Source organism: Xylocopa sonorina, chromosome 11 (genome assembly GCF_050948175.1).
Source record: "Xylocopa sonorina isolate GNS202 chromosome 11, iyXylSono1_principal, whole genome shotgun sequence".
In the NCBI taxonomy this organism is placed as follows: domain Eukaryota; kingdom Metazoa; phylum Arthropoda; class Insecta; order Hymenoptera; family Apidae; genus Xylocopa; species Xylocopa sonorina.
The window spans coordinates 6,065,429-6,088,913 of NC_135203.1; the positions used below are offsets into that span (position 1 = coordinate 6,065,429).

General features: G+C 49.6%; 1 protein-coding gene across 2 annotated transcripts; it reads left to right on the top strand.

Annotated features, from left to right (window-relative positions):
* The first annotated feature begins 4,921 nt into the window (after positions 1-4,921).
* On the top strand, positions 4,922-6,523 carry Sgf29 (SAGA-associated factor 29). Of its 2 annotated transcripts, none has more exons than XM_076903893.1 (2): positions 4,922-5,153; positions 5,465-6,523. In XM_076903893.1, exon 2 carries the CDS (start codon positions 5,495-5,497, stop codon positions 6,374-6,376), a length of 882 nt encoding a protein of 293 aa, XP_076760008.1. In that variant the 5' UTR covers positions 4,922-5,153; positions 5,465-5,494; the 3' UTR covers positions 6,377-6,523. The 2 variants fall into 2 exon arrangements, with proteins under 2 accessions (XP_076760008.1, XP_076760009.1); XM_076903894.1 differs by having other exon boundaries at positions 4,922-5,055.
* The last annotated feature ends 16,962 nt before the right edge of the window (positions 6,524-23,485 follow it).

Consider the following 23,485-nt stretch of genomic DNA (forward strand, 5'->3'; position numbering starts at 1 on the left):
GTCTCGAATGCTAATTTTCTTCACCTTTCGCGCGTACGTATAATAAGTTTAGCCGCGCGAAGAAAATCGCGGCTGCTCGCGGATCCGTTTCCATCGTACTCTCTCTCCGCAGCCACTTTGACAAACGAGCCGATCGAGAACAAAAGAGAGAACACACGCCAGTCACGAAGCCTCGATTTCCCTCCGTCGTCGAGCCGGCTTGTCCGATTTACGAGCTGAATTCCTACCGATTTCGTTGCTCGCCGTTCTCCGCGGGCGATACCATGTCCCAGCGTTCTATCGTATGTTAAATGGTAGCCGCGATTAAAATACCAATCAGAAATCCCATTTAACTGGATAACCGTTATCACCGTCGGATTATTTATTTAAAACCACCCGGGCGTCGTTCGAAGGAATCGCACGCAGGAACAGCTGTTTACAGCTGTCCCTTTCAAATACCTGTTCTCCTTTCAGTCCACGGAGTCGCATATTCCACATTCGAAACGACCTGGCAAACAACGTACGTAGCTGCGTTTGACATTTCCATTCCGCGCCCTGCCGAGGATTTGTTTGAAATATCGTTCGTGCCGGCTGGTATCCGGCATCGTAGCCGGATTAACGGCTGCAACAGGTCGTTAAGTTGGCCCGTTGTAAAGCGTCGATATTAGATGAAAATCGAGTCGGTCGTACCGGGGCGACGACCACGTTCCCCCCCAACGTTCGACGTCGAACGCCGGCTTGTTCGACGCGCGTCCTCGATTTATGCCGGGGGTATCCCTTCGTACTTCTTTGTTTCCACCGTGTTTTCAGACTGTTCTTGTTCGTGCGCACGGCGCATAAATGTCACGGGTGCAATGATAAATTTCGCGCGCGCGCCTTCCCGCGTTACGGCGGCGTTCTTGCCTTTTGTTCGACCCTTGCGTCTATAAACGTATCGCGTCGGAGAACGGTGTCGCTCGTGCGTTCTCTTCTCTTCTTCTTTCTATACGAAAAAGATGAAACCTCGCTCTACGAGCCGCACGCGCAATTAAAATCGTAGAACGCACGCACGAAATGATAAAAAAAAAAAAAACAGAAATAATCGCGAACGCGATCCTTAGACTTTCGCATCGTACGAGATGCTCCAGTTTAACGTTACGTGTTTCGCTTGTTAAAGGTTGAAAGCGACGGACTTTCGCGAGCCGCGATACCCGCGGCCCCGACGTTTCGCGTGGCCGTAAAATAGAAATTTCGCCGGCTTAAACGTTTCGAGGCACGCGAGTGCGCGCCCCTCGTTCGTCGGCGATCCAGAAGTCCGCGCTCGTTGCTCGATACGCCTGCTCGAAACGAATATCACGGGGCAGACAGAGCGGCAAAGTGAATAGCACTGTGCGCGATTCCACCCCGGAACCCGACGTCTCCTTACGCCTCGTTAGACGCCTTGTTTCGCGCCTCGAAAACCCGCGTACGTGTGTATACGGTGTGTAATATCGCGGATTGTGACTGCTAAGCTCGTCGCCTTTCATAATACTGGTTTTAATGGCCCATTCTGGGCCCAGGCCGGCTGTCGAGTAAAAAGGAATTGATTTCCACGCCGTCGTCCTGCTCGACTACTCGACGAGAGAGCCGAGGATCTCGACGACGCGATGAACGCACCAGCGGCTAACATCGCGCTGCTCCATTTCCTGTCGTACAGGCGTAAACTTATCGAGACTCGTGCTATTACATAGAATAGAAAACTGATTACCGAATAATCGTGCCTGAATTGAAAACTGGTGTACGATAAATATATCCACTGTTATACTTGCAGAAAGGACACTATGGAAAATTCAACGAAGTTATGGTAATTTAGTAAGCGACGTGATTCCAGGGTGAAATTGTATTCGTTGAAACGTAAGCCCGTCGCGCGGGCAGCACCAGCCCGGCCATTAGGGCAATACTTTATGCCTAATTGATGCAAAGTAAGCCGTAAGAACGTCTGCTGATTTGAATTGTTAATCGTCGTAGAACGCCGGCCCATTGATGTCTAATTATCATGTACAGCTCGATTCAATGGCATTAAGCTCTCTCTCTCTCTCTTTCTCTCTGTATCTGTCTTCACCGTTGCCTTGCCTATGAATCATATTTAAAGACAAATGAATTTCTCAGCATTATATGCAAAACGCGCGGAGGAGCGGGCGTGCGCGGCGTTATCACGGGGTGGATTCCGGTGCGGAAAAGTGAGGGAACGCGCGCCAGTAAGGTAGTCGATAATTATCCTGCCAACCGGCTTGGCAATAAATCAATGCTTAGAAACGGAATGACAGGGACGATGGTCGTTGATAATACACGTGTATGTACGAATGTACGCTAATTGCACGCGCCGGCTGAGAGATATATATATATAAGAGAGACGGAGAGCTCTCCTGGCAAGATTAGACGAGCCCTCCTTGGTATATCCTGCTGATTTCAGACGTTGTATCTGTCTTGCGCAACGCGGCGACGTGTTGCAATAAACATCGTAACGTTAATGCTACGGGCTACGAGAGCCGCGGCTAGCGTGCAAACGCGCGCGTTCGTACAGTCCCGCTGAATTTCGACTTCCTTCGATCATTAGAATCGTTGCGAGCGCGATAGCGACCGCTCGCCACGGGACAGTGTACAGAGAATCAGAGAGAGAGAGAGAGAGAGAGAGAGAGAGAGAGAGAGAGAGAGAGAGAGAGAGAGAGAGTGCCGTGTACACGCACGACGAGACGTAATCGTCGTGCATGCATGTGGGAATTAATATTACGCGCGAGGTAAAGACAGACGCTATCGATCAACCGAATCCGGGATAATCTATTAGAGTTTAATATCCCGTAATAATAATGCCGAATCATTTGTTGTTTTCTTCGTTTACGAGCAAATAATTTGTTCCCGCGGCTTCCATTACAAATGGACCTAGCGAGGGGGTATAAATCAAGGGGGTAATAATTACGCCGCGCTAGCGTCGGCGGATCTCGCAAGGATGAAACGGCGGTGTCACTGGAGATGTTTGGAGAGTTAACATACCCGATGCGTCAACGTCAAACGTGACAAATGATTTTTTCCCACTCGATCCCGTATATTTTCCACGGTGTCTTTTATGGCACGCCGAGAATAGTACCAAGTAACGAGCGTGTAAAGTCTACGGCTGTTTCATAGTCGCTCTCCGAACAATGGCTTCTGTTCCGCAATGGTAGCAAGGCATAAATAACGCATCGCCGCTATGCATAGCCCTTTGTCACGGTACCTGCCCTGTCACCTAATCATTATTGCAGCTACCTGGAAAAGAGACCCGCTCAGCCCCGTTACCACGAAATTACCCACTCATCGGTAAATGACTCACGGCGGAAAATTCGAGGGTGGGTTAAACCAGTGCCCAACCGATACGAAGGGAGCACGCGAAACGCGCGCGAAGCGCGAGAGAAAATCCCACACGCCAGTTCTCGCGTAATAATAAAAGGCGATTAATCGTGATCCACCTCCGCGCGCGAATACCACTGAAAATTTCCTAAAATAACCGAGGAACGCCGCGGCCCACGCGGGCCGGAGGGCGCATTGTTCGCGCCGCTTGGGAACAGGTTGAATCGGTTGCGATTTCATGGCTGCGCGTGTGGCGAAGGGCCACGTACGCGTCGGTGGCACGCGTGACACGCATCTCATTGCGGATAGGTCACGGAGTTCGTAAGAAACCCGGCCGGCTCTCTTCAGCTTGCGCGCGTTTATGGCGAGCTCACGCTTTGTACGCGGCTGGACGACCCTCCCGAGCGATGTTGCACCGTGCTGGGATTCTCATCCGTGGCTTCGCAGCATCCGCTGGGCTCGCGTTTCCCTTCGCTATCGACCGTTAGCGATGATGCACGCCGCCTCTGATGTACGATCGGGCTGTACTCGACGCGGTACATCATCCGCCACCTAACAAGAACGATTGAGAGCTTTTCCGCGCTCGCTGATTTATGCGAGTCGTCGCGGCCACCACTGCCCGCGCGCAGTGCAATTTACCAACGAATTGATTATACTTCGCGCCTCGGCAATTGAGATTTACGATTGATCGACGCGACGGACTCGTTGTTACAGTTCTGCATCGGTTCGAATCGAGCCTGCCGCGTTCAATCGTAGCGAGGTACGTTGTAAGCTTCGGATGAAGCGTCTTGGCGGGAAATTTGGGTTTGAATGTGTATCTTTTGGAATTCGGAGTCTGAAGTGTTCTACGATTTTTTAAGAAGGACGGTAAATTTGACTGAAATGCTTAGAAATGTTGATTGGAATATTTAAAATGAGGGAAGCGAAGCAGTGGATCATCGTGCTGCATACTGAATTATTATTGACCCAATGCTGGCGGAGAGGAATTTAAATTTCAATTTTGAATGGAAGTTGAAATTTATCTAAGATTTCCATGTAGGAATATTATAAATTTGAATGAATGGAGTATTTTACGAAGTTTTTCAGCTAGTTTAACCGCTCACGAGAAGCATTGAGGAATCTTCTCCAATTTCCCGAAATTGAACCGATCTGTAAACGCAGGAAAGAGCAAACTGCAACAGTCGTTCCGTAGTCTTTGTGCAAATCTCGCGCAAAGTACAAGCAAGCTGAAGCATTCGAAAAATGTTGCAATTTCTCGGTCTCGTCTACTCCACAAAGAGTTGCAATATCCCCGTGTCTGTTTCAAGCCTCTCGTTTCGTATCGAGGTAACAATCATTTGCACTGTCAATTCGAGAAACCACTTCGCTTGTTCCTCGATGTTGTACATTTCATTCTACGATTGTTACTTTACAAAGTCCTGGCTGAAAGCGTGTTTTGCACGATTGGTTAACGAGGAATTCGACGATAAAGTGTTACACGTTGGGACGGACAAAATAATTCCCGGTAGGCCAGTTTGAAGTGTTTACCAACAGATGGCAGCACTGCCTTAGTCGAGGTTCGTATGTTATATCGTTCAATGAATGGTGGGAGAAACAGTATGGCGCAGAAGCGTACGCACAGTCGATTGCAAGACGTTGGGATCGTTTAGTGTTGCCTGTAACTTCGCGTTAGAAAGGTGGAAATTCAACGAGACATTGACGGATTCGACAGTGGTCTTTTTTGTGTACAAAAAGGTACGTTTGGGACTTAATATACCTGGTAACGAACGTCTACGTACACGCCTTTATCGATCCACAAACTGAGTCTCCAACCGGTTCCCTAACAGTTGTAGGTACATCGAGAAACCGACTTATTTTATAAATTTTTCTGCTTCCGTGATATCTTTCTAACAATGTTTATTAAAATTAATGTAACTTGAAAGAATAATTCATTGAACATTTTAATCGGTACCATTAATTTCATTGATAAATAGCTTGAACGAGTTTTTGCCATGGTACAGCGTCTAACGCACCGCGTTTCCAACATGGAGGTCGCAAGTTCAAATCTTCGAAGGCGGGAAAATTTAATATCTTTTTTTCACCGTGTTAGCACGTTCCCTAGAATTTCGTTATACTCCTCCACGTACAATCTGATATATTTCAGGTTCAATTACGGTTAATTAAGCAATTTACAATGCCATTCACAACGGACGCCGCAGCCAGTCAGATCCAAGAACGTTTGAAGAATCTCTACCACCTGGTGCACGAGATCGAGACGCAACGAGTTCGTTCTGAGCACAATCTGAACAACATCGTAAAAACGTACGACAATGTGACGCCAGAGGACAAGGTGTCCCCGTACTACCAACAGAAGCTGAAGAACCTCTACAACGCGGCGATCGGTGACTCCCAGCAGGAGGAGGAAATCTTGCGCAAAGCGTTGGGGAAGATAAACGAGATCCGTGCGATTCGAAACGAACGACGAATACAGGCGAGAAACGCTGGGAACAAAGAGACGATCCGTCGCGGTGCCTTGATGAAGATGTTGCTGAGCACAGCGCAAACGCTCCCTCTGTACGTAGGTAAAACACCAGGGGCGAAACCGCCGCCACTTTGCGGGGCGATCCCAGCGGAGCCAACGTACATCGCCAAAATGGGTGACATGGTGGCCGCCCTGGTGAAAGGCTCGGAGGAAGAGGAGAACTGGATCCTGGCGGAAGTGGTCCAGTTCAACCCAACGACGAACAAATACGAAGTGGACGATATCGACGAGGAGCAAAAGGACAGACACACCCTCTCGAGGCGAAGGGTGGTGCCGCTACCGTTGATGAGGGCTAACCCAGAGACCGATTCCCATGCCCTGTTTCCAAAGGGGTCCATCGTGATGGCACTGTACCCGCAAACCACTTGTTTCTACAAGGCGGTGGTAAACCAACTGCCCACCACGGCCACCGAGGAATACGAAGTCCTCTTCGAGGACGCCACCTACGCTGACGGCTATTCCCCGCCCTTGAACGTCGCGCAGCGTTACGTGATCTCTATCAAAGAGAGCAAGAAGAACAAGAACCAATGCTAACGAACGGCCTCTCGTCGAGTTCCGCCAGTATTACGACTCGAGCATCGTTTCCGCGCCACCCTACATGTTACCTATAGAGTACACTTCGAAACTTTACGTTACGGTACCAGAGACGCTGATTAGCGATAATAAAGTTGATCATTTTCGCTGCACCGGCCGTCGTTGCATTTGTTCCAGTCACAGCTCCGTCCATCCGTAATCTCATCTCATTGCCCGTCCCCCTTTAAACAGGAAGCAGTACGCGTTTCTCCAGGTTCGTTTCCAAATGCAATTATTCCCTCCGTTGCGTACGTACACCGGTATTTTTATCGAAATCATATGGTTTGTTCCCAAGACGGAGCCCTGCTCAGCCCGGCTCAGAACGGAGGAAATAAGCACGTACTGACAGTTAGGGTCCTATTTCCGCGATCCTCTTGCACGCTGGGGGTAATTGGCGTAGATTATACGACGATAATAGCGGCATCCTTGTACACGCGGGTGGACCTTAACCTGGACTGGTCTGACCTTTCCTGGAATCGGTTCTCCGTGACTCGGTTCGAGGCAATTTCTTCCTGTACGGAATAAATCTTCCTCTTCGCGCTGACGTGATCAAGACAGAGAGGTAGAGGGAGGCGGGGAGAAAGGGTTTGCTGGCCCCTGGCACCGAGGGGGAGGGAGGGCGAGGGGTTGAATTCGACGGGAGCGAGGCTGAAAGGCGAGCCGCCGGGTTCGCCAACGAAAAAGGGACGCAGAACGAAAGAGAGTGGCGTGCAATAATTGATTCCATAATCGGTGGCTGCCGCCAGACATCAAAGTGGCTCAGCGCCCGCTTCCAACCCCCAGCAGACTCACCGGGCCAATCTTCATTCATTATTTAACTTAACTAGCACCGCTCGAAGTATCATAAAAAACCGGCCCAGCCTTCGACGCGTCGACACGTACTTCGACCGCGTTATTTCTTCCTCGAAATTACCTTCTCGGTAAAGAGATTTCGAATGAACGTGCAAGATTCAAATGCGGATGTAAAAGTAAAACTCTCTGCTATACGCTCTTACTGTAACGATGAAATAACTTACGAATCCTTCGATACGATGTTTAATTAAAAATAGTCCGCCTTGCATCGAAACTTGCGATCAATGTAAACCGTCCCAGCAAAGATCCCTTCAACGCGCCACGATACGAATAATCGCCCTTAACCAGATCTGGTCATTAACGACTGGCAGTGTCGCAACGAGAGCAATAATCGAAATCTGATCGACCACGTATACCATTTGTACCGGTCCGCATATCGAATAGCAGCCAGCGGTTTCCGAGCGATACCTCTTTCCACCTTCGAGATAGCGGGGCGACGTGTCCGCAGAAGCCATTCCCAGTCGTGGAATTAATTCAACCGGCGCGATTAGCTTTCGCGACGTGGACGAATTCTGGCCGGGGCCGACTTCCACGCGGCTACGTGTAGGTATGCACACCCCCGCTTCGAGACACACGTTCCTGCCCCTATCGTGGCCCGGTAGAATCGCGAGGCAACCTCTACGAGCCCCCGAGTTCGTACAGCCAAGCTGATACTAGTGGATTCGAGGCATGCAACCCACCGGAAGCCAAGACGAACTTGCACCAGGGCACGCGAGCTCGCGCGCTCTCCGAGTTTCCACCCCCTACCACGGGCGCAGCTTCACTCTTCCGCCCCATTCCGCCGACTTTCTAGTTTCTGCCTCGCTCCCTTCGTTCATTCGTTCCACGTTCTTAGTTATCCGAGTAATTCCTCCACCGCGAACCTCGCCCCTCGCTCGTTCCCCGTGTATTCCTCTCCTATTTCTTCGCCCTCGACCCCCTTTTCCCGCTCCCTCTTCGCTCCATCTTCTACGTGCTACGTTTATTCGCCCCGTTCTGCCGTGTGCAACCCGATCGAACGGCTCGCTTAACTCTCCGGTAATGGCGCGGGGTATTTTTCTTCGCCGCTGGCAATTACCGACGGCCGGTTGCGAGCATATTTTATTTCGTTTCGGATCGATCGATCCGCCGAGAATCGGCCAGCCTGTCACTGCGGCTAGACTAAGCTTCCGCTGCTCCCTTCCGGCGATCATTAGTCTTCCTTTCGATAAATTGCCGGCCAGATGCCCCCACCAGCCGAGGTGTCACCTTCCTGCTTTCTTGATGGCTTTTAAATTGACGCCAGAAACCAGGGTTTAACTCTGCGATTCGAATATTCCCCCGTAATAGAGACCTTTGAGCGATATAATAAATCTGACGCTTCGTTAAATGTTCGTTCAATTAGAGACTCGTTAGATATTTTGTTTCTCTCTATTTGTAGTCTATTTCAAGTAACGATAGTCATTTCCCAGTGTGCTTTCCACGAGTTTTAACAAATGGAATTTCGCCTCTAAGAATTACTCGGTTGGTGGTTTGATATCGATGAGAAAATCGAAAACCGATGAGCTCGGTATCGACGCAAGGAGGGCGCGGAAGAGAGATTATAGGGAGCGGGAAGCTGTGCGTCGGACAGCCCGTAGATTTTCATTTTTTTTAATTAATACGACCTCCCTACAATGGTACGGCCACCGAGAGAGAAAGAGGAGGTCGATAAGGCCGGCTAACGAGCTGCCAGCATCTAATCCAACTTCGCCTGGAAAACTGTCGGAGCTCTTACAGGACGTGTAATGAGTTCTGGCCGGCTCGACCAAGAAAAGTCTCGATGTTAATAGCCTTTTACCCGTTAAACGAGCGGACGATCGCGCGAAACGTCCTCGTTGTCGATGAATGCTGACCACCTGAAACTACCCCCGTTGCCGTGTTTCGCTCTGGTTCTCCACGGACTACGATCGTTGGCGCCAAGAGTACGATATTATACTGGACGATACAAGTTAAAACAAGTCATCTCAATACCTTCGTTAACCACGAAGTTGTAAAAGATATTTCTTCCTTTGGAATGGCTCCGAAAGAAATGTTGTCCAGATATTATTTTTAAATACTTGGAAATCTGACTCAAGTTCTTGAATTCCAAGTCAGAAATAAATTTTGATCGAGCCTCGATCGAATCTGAAGTTATCCAGCCCGGCACGGTTGCAATTTCCGCCTCGAGAGCACAATACGGCTCGTGGTAGCGGTTCGTGTATCGCCGCTCTTTCTTCTCCTCGATAGTAGCGACACTTTAGACGAAACGATAGCGAAACGGTGAACGTAGGCGGTTCGAGTGCCGCGGCGACTTTTAAAAAAGCGTTACCCAACGAGTCCCGCTTCGAGTACTCGTTGCACGCTCGCGACTCGAACGAGCTGTATCGCGACGAGGGATCAGGTGTTTGACCCCGACGAAACGTTGCCCGGGTCCAAGGGAGCTTCCTTGAATAAATAAGGGTCACGAGGCATCTGGCGGCATCGATCTAATTGCTCTCTGGTCCGGTACGATCATTGGCTCGCGTGGTTCCACGCTGCACGCCGGAAATCCCATTTCACCGGTGACGATATTACACGTGGCGGATCGAGTGAATTTATTTGAACTTACTTCGAACTTTCATATATTATTACCATTTCAAAATCATCGAGCGTCGATCGAAATTCGATTTGCAACGCGTACGAGATATCACGACTACGGTGTCACGAAGCAAAGCTTACTTCAATTACCGTCTGATTCAAATTATGCAGCGAGGGTAGAATAATTCTGAGATTTTTAATCAGACTATTTCCAATGACGGTGCGAACGAGTCGAGCTGAAACTCGCTGGTCCAATCGTCTCGCATGATGGAGACCGGTGTTCCGTCTGTATGTAGGGTAATTGAATGCAACATCATAACGATCCGTCAGCAACTCGGGGCTTGCCAACGTCAGCGAGCAGGATCGTTCTTTTATCCAGTGGTCGTCGCTTTCGACGCGGACAATTTGTTATGTTTTTCGACTGCCGTGGGGCGCGCATTAGGGGGAGAGACGAGTCGCATTAGGCGAAACGATTTTCTCTCTCACGACGTATTTCAACGGGACATTTGTCTTTTCGCGGGGCGCAGGTTCCACGGTTTCGATGCCCGGGATCGTCAGCCGCCTCCTCCGTACGTGGAAGGCGCTACGAGTACGAGTAGGAGTGGATGGGGTGCGCGGGGCCTGGGGGGACGCCACAGGGAGGGCGAATAATTCATAAGCGGGCGGTTTTCTCGTTAATTAATTGCGTTTGCCAATGAGGGCGGGGCAGTTTAAAACTTCCTTCATAATTCAGACCCATAATCGGTTATCGCGATCGTTATCTCGCGACACGCCGCGCGATCGTCCTACCCCTCCCGGAAATTAGCCAGTGCTTTTACGAGTTTCCCGCCGAAAGAATTTTAATTTCGCCGTAGCGGAGGCTGTCGTCAGCGCGGCACGTTTCCGTTCCGCTCTACGCCCGCCAACGCGGATCGATGGAAATTCAGCCATCGATGCGCGCGTAAACGTAACAGCGTGTAATATCGCGCTGCAAGGTGTTACGACTCCCGCGCGAACGGGAAGGAAAAAAACATTTTTTTAATTACCGCCGGGAGTTACACTTTGTCTCTGGGGAAAAATTGTTTTTCGATCTTTCGTTGTTTGCGTATGTTTTATTAACCTCTGATGCGATCTCTTTCGAAGGACCAGCGTTCGATATCGAGAGGAATTGGAAATTTCCAAATTTCAAGCTTTTCATTTCGAACGCGAAAATCTGCAGTTCCAATTGTTTCGTCTACTTGAAACGTGACAAGTTTTTAATACGTTTCACTTTTGAAATAAATTTTTCATTCGAATATTTGAAACGCTCTCCGTTCGAAGGTATCGCGGCTCCGAAATTCGCTGCAACGGTTTTCGAAACGACAATATCGCTCTTCGAAGCGACAAAACGGATCCGAGGGTAGCCATGAATTTTTTTTTTTGGACGATCGAAAAATCAAAGTTCCACGCGAGAGCAATTTACACTCCCCTCGCAGGAGGCGGGTGACAAACATTTTAAACGCCCGCGCCGGGTGCCTCGAGTAGCCTATTATCACGCTCGCCGGTAGAAACGAGTGCTTCGATTTAAAACCGTATCGGCCGCCGTGGAAATAAATAACAAACCGTTGGACGGTAATATCACGGATGTTCGCCATTAATCACCAGTCGGGCGTATTCCCTCTTTCAGGTCGACAAACTCGCGCCGCGTTTCAATCCACAAGTTGGCCGTATTCGCTGGCCACGGTGGTCGTCGCGGAGACAGATAGCCTTTCGAGAGGATACTTATTTCTGGACCGTGTCCACGGGTCTCAGTGGGTCAGTGGATGCATCCAGTTCCAGGGATGATTAATTCTGACCTCCCATCAGGGATATTAGTTTTTAATGCGGCAACGTTGTCCTGGGAATTATAATAATTAGCTCGGAGCCCGCTGGCTCGGCTAGATATACTGCCTCCCAACTGTGTCGTCCATCGCTGCGCTACGATTCTATTTACTCTGGAGGAACTGCTCGCTGCAGCCGGCATTTATGCGAATTCGCAACTTTATACATTCCCATAACTGTTCTCTGCGTGGAAGAATTAATCGTAGTTGTTGTTTTAATTTATTTCGAAACTCGCCCGCGCGGAGAGTAATTTCCAACGCGTCCCCCATCGGTTCTTTAAAAATGAACTTCCCCGCGATCGCCGCTACTTTTCTACTTTCGCGATTTATTCGCGCTCGGACGCGCGCGTAAACATCGCGCCTATTAATATCCCGTGACGAGTAAGGAGATTCTCTAATTTAAATTTTATTTCCGCGCGCCCCATCGGCCAGGCGTGCATATATCGCGACGGTCCCCGAGGTATTTAAAATAGCCGTCCGTGGTCTTCTAAAACATTACTTCCTCACTCGATCGTGTCCCGTAAATTGACTGGGGCCAAACTAATTTCGACTCTCCGAGCAGCTCTGTATGCAAATAAACATCTTCTTCCGGAAATTTCCCAAAGCGACCGAATTCTGGGCATCAACAATCCATTCCGCCGCTTCAACTTCCCCGTATATTTATTCCATTTCGAACGGCCGACTCATTCCGAGTTCGCGACCTGTAAATCCCAACTTCCCGGGATTACGACGGGGCAAGTTTCACCCAGCTGTCTGATAACAATACGCGAAATGATACACCGTTCTCCCGGCCAGATTACGTATGTATCGACGTCGCTGAACTTCGTGCATTAAGATACGCTGTTACAGTCTCGTTTCAGCGAACTTCAATACCGTGGCGCGAGAAGAAGAAGAAGCAGCGGTCGATCGCGCGGAATTCCGCGCCGGATTACGCGTCTGCCTCATCTGTAACCCAGAAACTTGAACCCGCGAGTTTCACCGCGAGCGCTGTCTGCTCGCTGGTCTATCAAGCGGCTGCGACTCGTCCGCGTCTGCGTCGCGGCAAAGGGAAACGTTCCGCGTCTTCGAAACCCTTTGCCACCATGCGCACCCCGTGTCATTATCAAACTTATTCGTCACCGCGTCCTACCTTCATCGACGTTGTCACGCTCGAGGCTTGCTCAAGCGAACCAAGTAACTTGGCGTATCGCTGCTACCGATGTAATAACAATAAATCTACAGTTCCCCGCTGGTTCGACGTGACTCTTTCAGATCTAACTAACCGTCGTGCAAGGGCGAATTACGATTAACTCGTACAGGGGGGAATAAATTTGGGACTCCTTGACTGTCTTTCGATAACGGGCGCGTGTAATATACGAAGCCAGTATTTCATTCTATTTTGCCATCGCTATTTTTCCATCGCTGCCCTATTTTTCAACCCTGCCGCGGGACGTCGACGATCAATCACCGATGAGAAAGCAAACAAACAATTCCTGACGCTTAATTTTGCTGAATCCTTGCTATGGAATATGAAAATGCTCGTCGATAACGTGATCTACGAAACCAGCGACGTTCCGAGTCTAATTTTCGCGAGGAGCTCGTTCGCTCGTGGTCCTTAGAACAATGTAGCTTCTTGTGCATCGATCGGTCGAACGTTCGCGTGATCGATGATTGTATCGATGTTTCGTGCAACGACGAGTGTAAAATGTGTTTGCGTTATTGTTACTATTATCGATTTTCGAGCAATCTTGTGTCTGGGAGCACCTTCTGAAACACAATTCGGTGATCAGAGATTCACCGACCATGGATCGAGGAGAAACGATTCGAGTCGGTCGATTCAATCGCGATATCAATTGCGCCGGAGATCGCAGCCGACGAAATTGACTGGCTGTACGTCTCGTAGTCTCGCGGGGCTCGTTCGAAGGCCGCGGGCTAACCGTTGAACCTGGCCTAATTGAATTTCGCGTACGAGCACCGCGGCGATTCGTCATTCCGGCGTCCAATTTGGACGCGAGTCGTGCCACTCTCTTTTGGCGACCACGTCCTTCATCTTCTTCTCGCTGTCACGCCGTGTTCGCGCCGCTAGAAAGTTTTATTACCGGAATGAAGCTGCTGCCGGGACACTTACCTGGAACAGAAAGAAAAGGATCTAGTTAGATTTTGTAGCCGCATTCGATTAGATTCTGTAGGAAATAACGCAGAGTTTATTTAACAAATGACGTTCACAGCGTTCAATCATCGCGAGGAATCAATTTTAATTTCCTGTAACCTCATCAAGTATCTCAGAAGTTATCTACTGCAAGGTATCCGCTATTCCGATTGTGCAAGGGGAGTACGCTCGTGCAAAGTCAGACGTCCTCGACGAAAGTAGACGGCATTATTCTGTAATTTGTTACAAGCGTCTGTACATAATGCACACTCCCTTCGAAAGTTTCTCCGTTTGCTCAGGAAGTTGCGAATTTTTTGTATTCGAGCCCCACAAGTTTTACTGACGGCGTTACACAGCGTGATCCTGAAGGATTATAAAAACGTCTATACTCTGAAGCAACAATTCGCTTTTTCTCTTCTTCAAGGGTAACTCTTGGAACTTAATTTCAAAGTTCCGGATAAATCTATCGAGACTTTCGTAAAGTCTGGGGTAGCAAGGGAACGTGCATCAACCCTAAACGATCCTCCCTACTAGAGACGAATATTTTCCAGTCGAACGTTGTCTAACGACAACATAATTAACGCTCGATTATCAAATTAATACGAGCCCGTCTCCAAACCTGGCGCGGCATGCGTTTAGTTGGGGCTAGGCAAACAACCGCCACCCTGGCCGCCACCCTCCGCCGCGTTTGCCTTCCGCGGGATCCGCGAAACGGAGGTATCGATTCCGAGGTAAATTGCTTGTAGTAATAATACATAAACACCTGACATTCCGCGTAAACTGTAATCGAGAGAGGCCCCCGGCGTAGCTAAGAAACCCCGTCGCCGTAAGCCCGTTGTTTCTCCTCGCAGCTACCGTCGCGCACGGAAGGAAATAGGGGAAGGACAGGCTTCCTTCCACCAAAGGCAGCTGCTTAGGTTCTCACATAGATTAACCCAGGTAGTTTCTGTTCCGCTCCGTCTAGGAGACGAAGCTTCAGGCAGCCAGGAAGTCGCTCGCAAACTCGATGGCAAATTGTCGAGTCTTGCCTTTACCCCGATCCGAGTGCGCCCGTCTCCGTTACTCCTTTGTCACCCCCTTTGTCTCTCCATCGCTGGGGCGTCGTCCCTGACCCCACGGCTCTCCTCGCAACTATCGTCTGCGTTGGACGTCTTATCCGTGGCGGCTCGTCCCTATCCATCGGGAACTGGCAAATCACAGGCTGGCGGTTCCGCTCCGGCGAAATTATCCGGGAAATTCCGGCCGCCACGACGTGCAATGGAAATGGTTCGTGTCGCACCGACGATCGGGATAATCCTACGGTTCCCACCGATCGTCTTCGAATTCGACGTTTTACCGCCGCGAGCACGTTGAATCCGATGGAAATGGATTTTGGTCGGCGTATCGCCTCGCAGCGGTCTTGTAACCGTGGAATTAATCGTGGCACTCGTTCCTGTGTTTATGAGCGACGTTTACGCGTGTTCGATCGTCGCGAACTGAACGTACAGTTCGTTAGGAGTTCCGTGTAACGCCAGGTACGAGGGTGGTCTTGTTCGCGTCATAACGTTGAATTCAAAATGCAATTGAGCTTGAAAGGGACGTCTATTTGGGAGATGCGAGGCGAGTGATCGTCGATGTCCGGCTAGCGAGGCGACACGCGTGCAAGATTAAGTGGCGCCGAGAGCAGATGGAAATAAAGAGAGATTTAAACTTAATTCCGGCGTAATCCAAGAGTTTCTCAGTCTTTTCCAGCGTTAGAATCTCGAACGGGCGGCGGAACCGTGTCTGCGAGGCGTTGGCGCTCGCGGTGTTATTTAAGAAAGTATTTTCCCGTGTTCTCGCGACTCGTTGGAGTTACAAATTGGAATGGCCCGCGCTTCGAATTTACAGATTAAAAGCTTTACCCGTTTGTTTATTCTTTGTTGGAGGGCTTCCATTTACTCTCTTTACTCGCGCCCCGTTATTTTTCTTTCCACATTCCGGATTTTCTTTCAAAGCGTTTCAACGCGATGATTCTCCGAAGCCACCCCCGTCTGTCCTTTGTTCCGCGATCAAGTATTTCTCTCTCTCTCTCTCTCTCTCTCTCTCTCTTTGATCGACAAATTAATTCCGCTTTGAGCCACCGGTACACTTTTCATTCTCTATTCGCGTGGAAAAATTCAGATTCCTTTTAAATTGATTTCACGCGCGAAGCCCAGGGCTTTGGTCACCGTTAATTGTCATTTAAATGAAAGTCACGGGGAATCGATAATTTCAACACCTTCGCGAGGGTGGACGCGACGCGACGGCGGGCGTAACGAATAGGGGAGCACGGTCATATCGGTGGATTCCAACATCCTGTAACTTCATGCCGAGAGGGTGTATCGCGGGACGCGATGAAATCGGGGGACGATGTAGAAATAAACGTGGTAACGACCCATTCGGATTGTATCGCTGGAAACGTATTGCTCCGAGGGATTAGGAGATTGCCCATTGAAATGGATGGACCAATTTTCAAGATCCCGCACTTGCGTTAAGGAAGCACCAACCGTTGCACAACGTGTACGAAATTTCGAAAAATTGCGTCAGAGCAACGGAATGGAACCAACGAAAGTAGAAGCATCCTTCAATGATCAGACTACCAATACGAGATTGAATATACTCGAATCTAATGGATATGCAATTGCAACACTGTCGCCATCCTTTTTTCCAGCCACTGTACCCGCCACTCCGACAATTCCTATCGCGCGATGGGTCACAAAGAAAACTCTGAAAAGTCACCGTCCCCGCCTTCGCATCGGCGATCCTTTCTTCCGGCGGGAAAAGGCACCACGCGGAAAAGTGCAACGAATTCCGTCGCGCGTTCGCAGCGCGGCGTGAACGCGAATTCCAATATCCCATCGAGGTTGGAGTGCCGCGAATCCGATAGGTCTGTTCACGAGCAGCCTCGACGCTCGGTTCTCGTCGTCGAAACGGCGGTCCCACCGTTTTTCGCGCCGCGCACGCGGATCCCTGTAAACGTCCAAGTGGCGGGCTCCGAAAGGGCGGTCGGACGGGCGTCATTAACCGCAGCGGAGACGCGGCGGCTGTTTGCACGCCAAATACGAAAGAGCGCGGCATTTGCATCGATTTGCATAAGCAATGTTTTTAAATAAACGAGCGTCGCGGCGGTGGCTGCGGCCGCGAGCGCTGTGGACGACGCGCGGCGGTGTCTTCCCGCCACGCCCTCGAACCGCCATCACGGGCGAGCGAGCGCGCGAAAAGAGCCAGGTTACATCCATCTCGTTATCAAACTGTTTACACGGCAGGATTATTGTTTACACGAAAGAAAGCGAAGTACGGAGAGGAAAAGGGGTCGAGCGGTTTCCCCGACGCAGCGTTCCGCTTTGGGTTTCAAACGATGCGAAAAAGGGCCGCGGACCTTCGAACGTTTTTCGACAACCATCGCCCCTTTCGCCCCTCTGCCTCTTGGCCCCACAAAACGCTTCCATCAGGCCGTTTCCACGTCACTTTGAGCGGGAATGAATTATAAATCGTGCGCGTCTCTCGCCCCTGCCTGCGCCTTTTTCTCGACCCGTTGTTTGAACGACCGGTTAAAGAAACGTGGAAATTAATTAGCTTCTGTGTCGGCCGCGCTCGCTCGCTGCAAAGAGAAACATTCGTTTTACGCCGGTTAGATTACGTATCAGCTTCTTCGCTCAACCCCCAGTTTCATAAACGTTTCGCCCATTCGCGAAGCCGATAATCGGTACGTGGAAGATGAAAGTCTATTTTCAAACGATGTTTGATCGCGAAAGAAGTCCGCTCGTAAATACAGAGATAAGTGGGGAAGCATATATGTGCAGGGTATTTCAGGCTTGATCCGCAAAGCGATCGTAGCGCACGAAGACGCGAAAAAAGTGTTAGATAAACGCGGAAGGGTTATCATTTCTGCACAGTGGCAGGGTGCATTCGTTCCCACGTTAACCACAATTAAAGGTGGACGAAGACAATTAGACCCGACGAGCTCACCTCGAGAGTCCGAGCCGTGTTCCAGGCACGCGGAAGAATACACAAGGAGAAACGCGCAAAATGGAGGAACACAGAGGAGCAGGGTAGCCGCGACGCGTCTAAAAGGAAACAAAACCGTCGGGAAGGGTTGCGCGCGGGTCTTTCGCCGGGGTCGCTCGCCGTTTCTCTTTCACAATTAAACTATAAATATTCATAACTATTTTAGCAAGACAAAGTTTCGCGGCGGGGTCGCCGGTAATTAAGAGCCCGCGCGACTTCTCCGAACCGTTTATTCCGAAGTCGACATTAGCGGGGGCTGGATACAGATGCCGGCAATTTGGAGGTCCTTTTTGCGCGCGTACGTCGAGAGAAAGGGATGGTATAACCCGATGGGGCTGGCCGTGCGGCGGGGCGACGAGTTAATTCACGAGTATCCGCGGTGGGCACCGACCAGGAGGACCGTCGGTCGCCAAGGTTATTTGTATTAATTAAAGAGGCCTGAAATTAGTCGTCGGCGACCGGTCGTTAAGAGATTCATCGGCCGGCAGCTCGTAACCGAGACGCTCCGGGGAAAAAGTGGCTTCGAGCCAAAGTGACTTCGCCAGGAAGCGAATCGAGTCAGTGGGGTGTGCTCCAGCGCCTGGGATCGATTTTGTCCTTCGGCTGATGGATTAATTAAGTAATAAAATTAATCAGAGTACGGCTTTACTGCCGGACGCCGGAGCAGCATCGTCGATCGAGGAAACAAGTTTCTGCCAATAACGTCTCTAATCGTTATGTACGCGTACAGGCGCGCGTATGGGTTCGGTATTTCTCGTACGAATAAAATTAATCGTAACGGAGCTGCGTTCCTGGACGCGTACGCGAGGCTTTAACGGCAGAATGAAATTTTAATGGAAGAAAAATACCTTTAAATGTTGCGGCGTTGAATATACATTTAATAGCCGCGTCCAACGGTATCATTGCCTCTTGTTCACGTTCAACGTAATGTTCAAAAATTCAGCGCTTTTAAAGTGGAAATTTTTAATCTTCGCCTATTTCATCCCCTGCAATATTAATACACCTAAAAAGGGTGGAAGTGCAGGAACGACCAAGAAAATTGCCTGGATCGCACCATCCGCGTGGCTGTTTCGCGGATACGCGTCCGTTCGAAGCGTAAGAATCTCAGGTGTGAATAATTTCTTTTACGGTGAGGACAGAATTAATCTCGGATGCCTGGACAACGCCGATTGCTTCTCCATTTCTCCCTCTCGCGGTCCCTGGATTCCAAAAGTTATAAAGTTCGCCGTCGTTTCCGGCCTCTCCCCCCCTCCCTCTTCGACCCCTAACCGGTAGCGAGTTACTTCTTTCCTCGAGCGTGGAACCGCTCGCATCCGACGAATATTAATCCGTAAATTTTTCATTCGACTCGAAAAAGGAAACTGCGTCGCTCTGAGAGGGTGGCGAGGGGGGTTGGGCGGTAGGTATTCGAGCCACGGCGAAACGGCTCAAAGATACGTTCTCCTAAGCGATTACTTTCTTTAATCTACGAATGCGTTACTTCCGCGCGGCTGCAGCATCGCGGAATGGATAAATGCAACGTTTCCTCGGCGGATTTTGCGTAACTGGCAGATGGTGCCTCGATAATATTTTATAAGAGATAAGATCGCGGCTCACCAGATGCTTCGGTACGAACGCGGTGGTATTCGTATACGAAGGTCCCTGAATAAATGCAACGATATGAATAGCTCTGGCGTGCATTATCGCGGACGCTCCGTTGCCTACGTTCTATCAGATTTATTTTTCACCGTTATTAATCTCTGACTGGTTAATCATTCGGTATTTATCCGTCGCGTTCTACCCGCATCTATCGCTTTCTATTATCGTCCTCGTCGCGCGTGCCAACGAAAGAGCCCGTGCAATTTCAAAGAAAAATTAACGCGCCAAAGTATGCATTATCGATACGCCGATAGGCAGGACGAGGGAGGAGGGAAAGGAAATTTGAAGTTACACGTCCAACGGCCCGTTATTAAATTCTGTTGATGCGAGAGATTAATGAAATAGTTGGTATAAATCTCCGTTCTGTTTTCGACGTTATGCGGTGAATTTCATTCACCGGTTGAATCATAAAACGGGGAGATATAGAGTATCCGCGGAGCTCCGCGGGAGTAAAAATCAGGAGGGTTTAATCAGGCGGACAGGCGGACCAAGATATTGGACTGCGAGCCCCCGAACCATTTTTCTCGGTAGATTTCACTCGAATACCTCGTCGCGATTCGAATTAGCTTTGACGTTTCATCTCGCTGATAGTGCTTCAACGTTAATCGTAATTGCAAAAGAACGCCGTGAAAAAGTTTTTGAACTCATCAGGAATATGAATGAGATTGGGACCATCAATCTCGGCCGGGGCTCCGTCGAATCCCGTAGACAAACTTCGAGTTTATCCAGAGAGCACGGTAGTAAAAGCAGGATCTATTATCAATCTTGGTTGAAGGCTTTCGTAAGAACGAACAGTCTTCGCTCGTTTAATAATTTGTATCCATTCTCGTTTGAGCGAACGCTAAGAATCTGGCACGGTATCGCTGCAATTTCTCTGATCCACTAAAAAAAAAAAAAAAAAAAGCAGCGGATCCTCGCGCTCGCGAATATATCGCAACGATAGAAAATCGTAAAATAAGATTGAACAAATTTCGCCAGGGTTTCCTTGTTGAAATTTTTCCGTCAGAGCGACACTCGTGTCTCACCTATCTTCCATTCACGTCGCTGTATCGAGGGGGAGCGTGAAGGCAGCGATGCACATGCCATTTGCGGATGCACGGGCAACATATAGCGCATACATGATGGCATTCGCTCGACGAGGCTCAGAAATCCATAATCCGTGCGGAAGGGTATAAGACCGGCACGCGTGGTACACGGTTGCGATGCAGAGGATTACTTCTTGCGCGGAAATTGACTCGATTGTTGCCTGGAAAAATTCATGCGACGCGCATCCACCGGCGAGGAACGTACGCAAACATCGTCCTCTTTGTGCCGAACTCGTGAATGCGCGACTTCTCCTTTTTCACTCGAGGAAACTGCTCCTCAGAATTTTTTGTTCCCTCGAAATTACTTTCGCGTCTCGCAGCGCTAAATCCGCGCCGCGTCTCGTCTACAGATGAAACCCATTCGCCAGCGATCGTCGTACGACCGATTCCCATTATCCACGAATTTACAGAGTACTTCCATAGGTGGTACGTAGGTTTTTCGAGCGCGATCGCGGCTAGATCGTTGTTCTAGCCCCGAATCGTGGTCGGTCGTGCTTTTTCGCCGGGATGGAACGTGTCTATCTCGACGGTAAAAATAAGCAACACGAGAAAAGGGTAAACAGAGGGTCGCGCGGTGGAGCCCGCGGGGGTGCAGAGAAGGAAAGGGGACGGAAGACGGAGGGAAGGAGGTGGCAGATATACGGCGCGCGAGTAAAGGATTGGATCGAGTACGTTCAGATCAGATCAGATCGGTCGTGGGTGGCATCGGTGACGGCGATGGTGAACGGGTGGGCTGTGGTAAGCGCAGAATCGTGTCGCGGATAAAGTGGTACCCGTCACTGTCTGTCAGCAGCCCTTGTCGTAGTTTCTCTCTTCTTCATCCCCCTCGTTTGCCGCGCTGACTGAACTGGCGTCGGTATCGTCGTCCTCCGCCTCTTTTCATCCTGACGCGACGCGCGCCTTGTCCGGTCGGTGCCTCTGATTCTGCTTGCCGCAATTTATGAATTTACCAGCGCACGCATCTAGACGCGCGGCAATTGTTGTTGCCGTTCGACTGTATCAGTCGTTACCGTTTTTGGTTGTTGGTGTTTGTATCGATTAGTTGCTCGTTCATTAGTCTATCTCCTTGTTCATGTATTTAGAGTTAACGTGTTTACAATTAGATTATGATAATTGACGGATTGCAGGTTGGCGTGTAACATGCGGTTGCGTTCGAAATGCCGATGAACAAACGGTATACGTAAGGATTCCTTTGTGGAAGCCCGGTACGTGTGTATGGACATTTATTCAGCAATTAGAATTGGAATTATATCTATTTGTTGGATACGTTGGCGGTGTTCCCGTACGTGTGCTCGTTCGATATATACGAATGCAGTGCAATATCATTAAGATTTTAATTGGCAATATTTCCCGCATAAAAATCGCGCCCCGAGCATTAACGACTTAGCAATGATTGATTTTACAATCCGCGCGTTTCCTTTGAATTTAAATTTATTCATTAAGGCCCCGCGATGGGCCAATAAATTTGTTAAAATTTATGGTCTATAAAACCATACGCAATTGCCTTATTATTTTAATATTACGATTCCTCGTTCCGCGCTAGCACTTTTATCGTCTAATAAGAGTGGAAGACCGTGAATTCACCCGTACCCCGTTATTACCCGGCTTGTTCCACTTCACCGTAGATAAAGCCTAACTGGAACGATCCCCGTAGCTCCGGTTTGCTCTCCGCGCCATCAAATTGTATTCGTCGAACTGTGCTAATGTATTCTTCGAGTGCGCGCACTCCACACATAACCCGTATCTTGACGACTGATCGGAAGGAGTACTCCTCGATATCTCGACGTTTTCGAACAGTTAGCAGGCAGAAGAGCACCTCGTTTACCTCGTTTTAGACTGCCTTTACGATTCGACAGACTGCGGCCACTTCTACCGCGAGTATCTCTGGGGTCTACGCGACGCGAGGGATAAAACCTGGAGCAATCGCGAACGAACGAACCGTCCAATTTGCGAACAAGTACGAACGACACGATTCTGCATTTTCTTATGACAATGAAGTTACAATGAAGTTTATCAAGGTGACCATATGATCAATTTTATCACTGATAAATGTTCGTCTCAGTTACTTTTGGAAACGCTTGGCGAAGCGAGCGTTCACAAATTCCCTCGACAATCCCAGGGCACTGACTCGTCCTCGCGTTTTCCATATAAACATTAACAAAAGGGTGACGCGTCGTCTGGTCGAAGGAGCGTCGCAAGTGGCTCCCCTCGCTGTATCGTCTACACATGACACGAGCACCGACGTAGAGCGATTCTACGCGTTGCACGCGTGCAACCACGTACGTCACCGATTAGGGCATGTGTGCCGGTGCTGGCACACAGGGGTCGGTGCGACGCGTGTGTGCACGCCGGCGAAGGATAGCTGAGGAAGCCCGGAGGGCCTGTCGGAGGTGAGAACAGTACATTACCCTCGCTCAGCGCGCGCCTCTCCGCCTGCCACGACTCTTTTCCCCTTGTCTACCATATTCTCCGCCCTCGTCCTTCCATTTCGACCCTCGAGCGTCACCCGTAACGTTAACCCTCTCCACCTCGCTCTCTATCATTATATCCACGCATCGCGACGCTGCAACGTCGATCTTTTTCCCTTTCTAAACGTACCCACGTCGCGTAACATCGTTGCTGCATGCTGGCCGGAAAGAAGGAACGGAGAACTGAACTGACGGAGAAAAAGGGTGAGAGAGAGGAATAGATTGCAGTAGAAATGGGCGAGGATTTATGGAACGCGATTCAACGGCTTGCAACTTTGGCGTATCTTGGAGGATGAATGAATATCTGTGACACGAATGATAGTTTGGGATGCTACTTTGTTATTTCGATGTAATTAGTAGGACAAGAGTTAGAGGATTGATTTTCTTGACAGAGCTTGCTGCCTGATACGCTCGTTTTATTCGCGCAACTTTGTTCATTGCGCATGTAACATGCAAATTTATTGTAATACACGTCATGTTCCTACTCGCGTCTACTC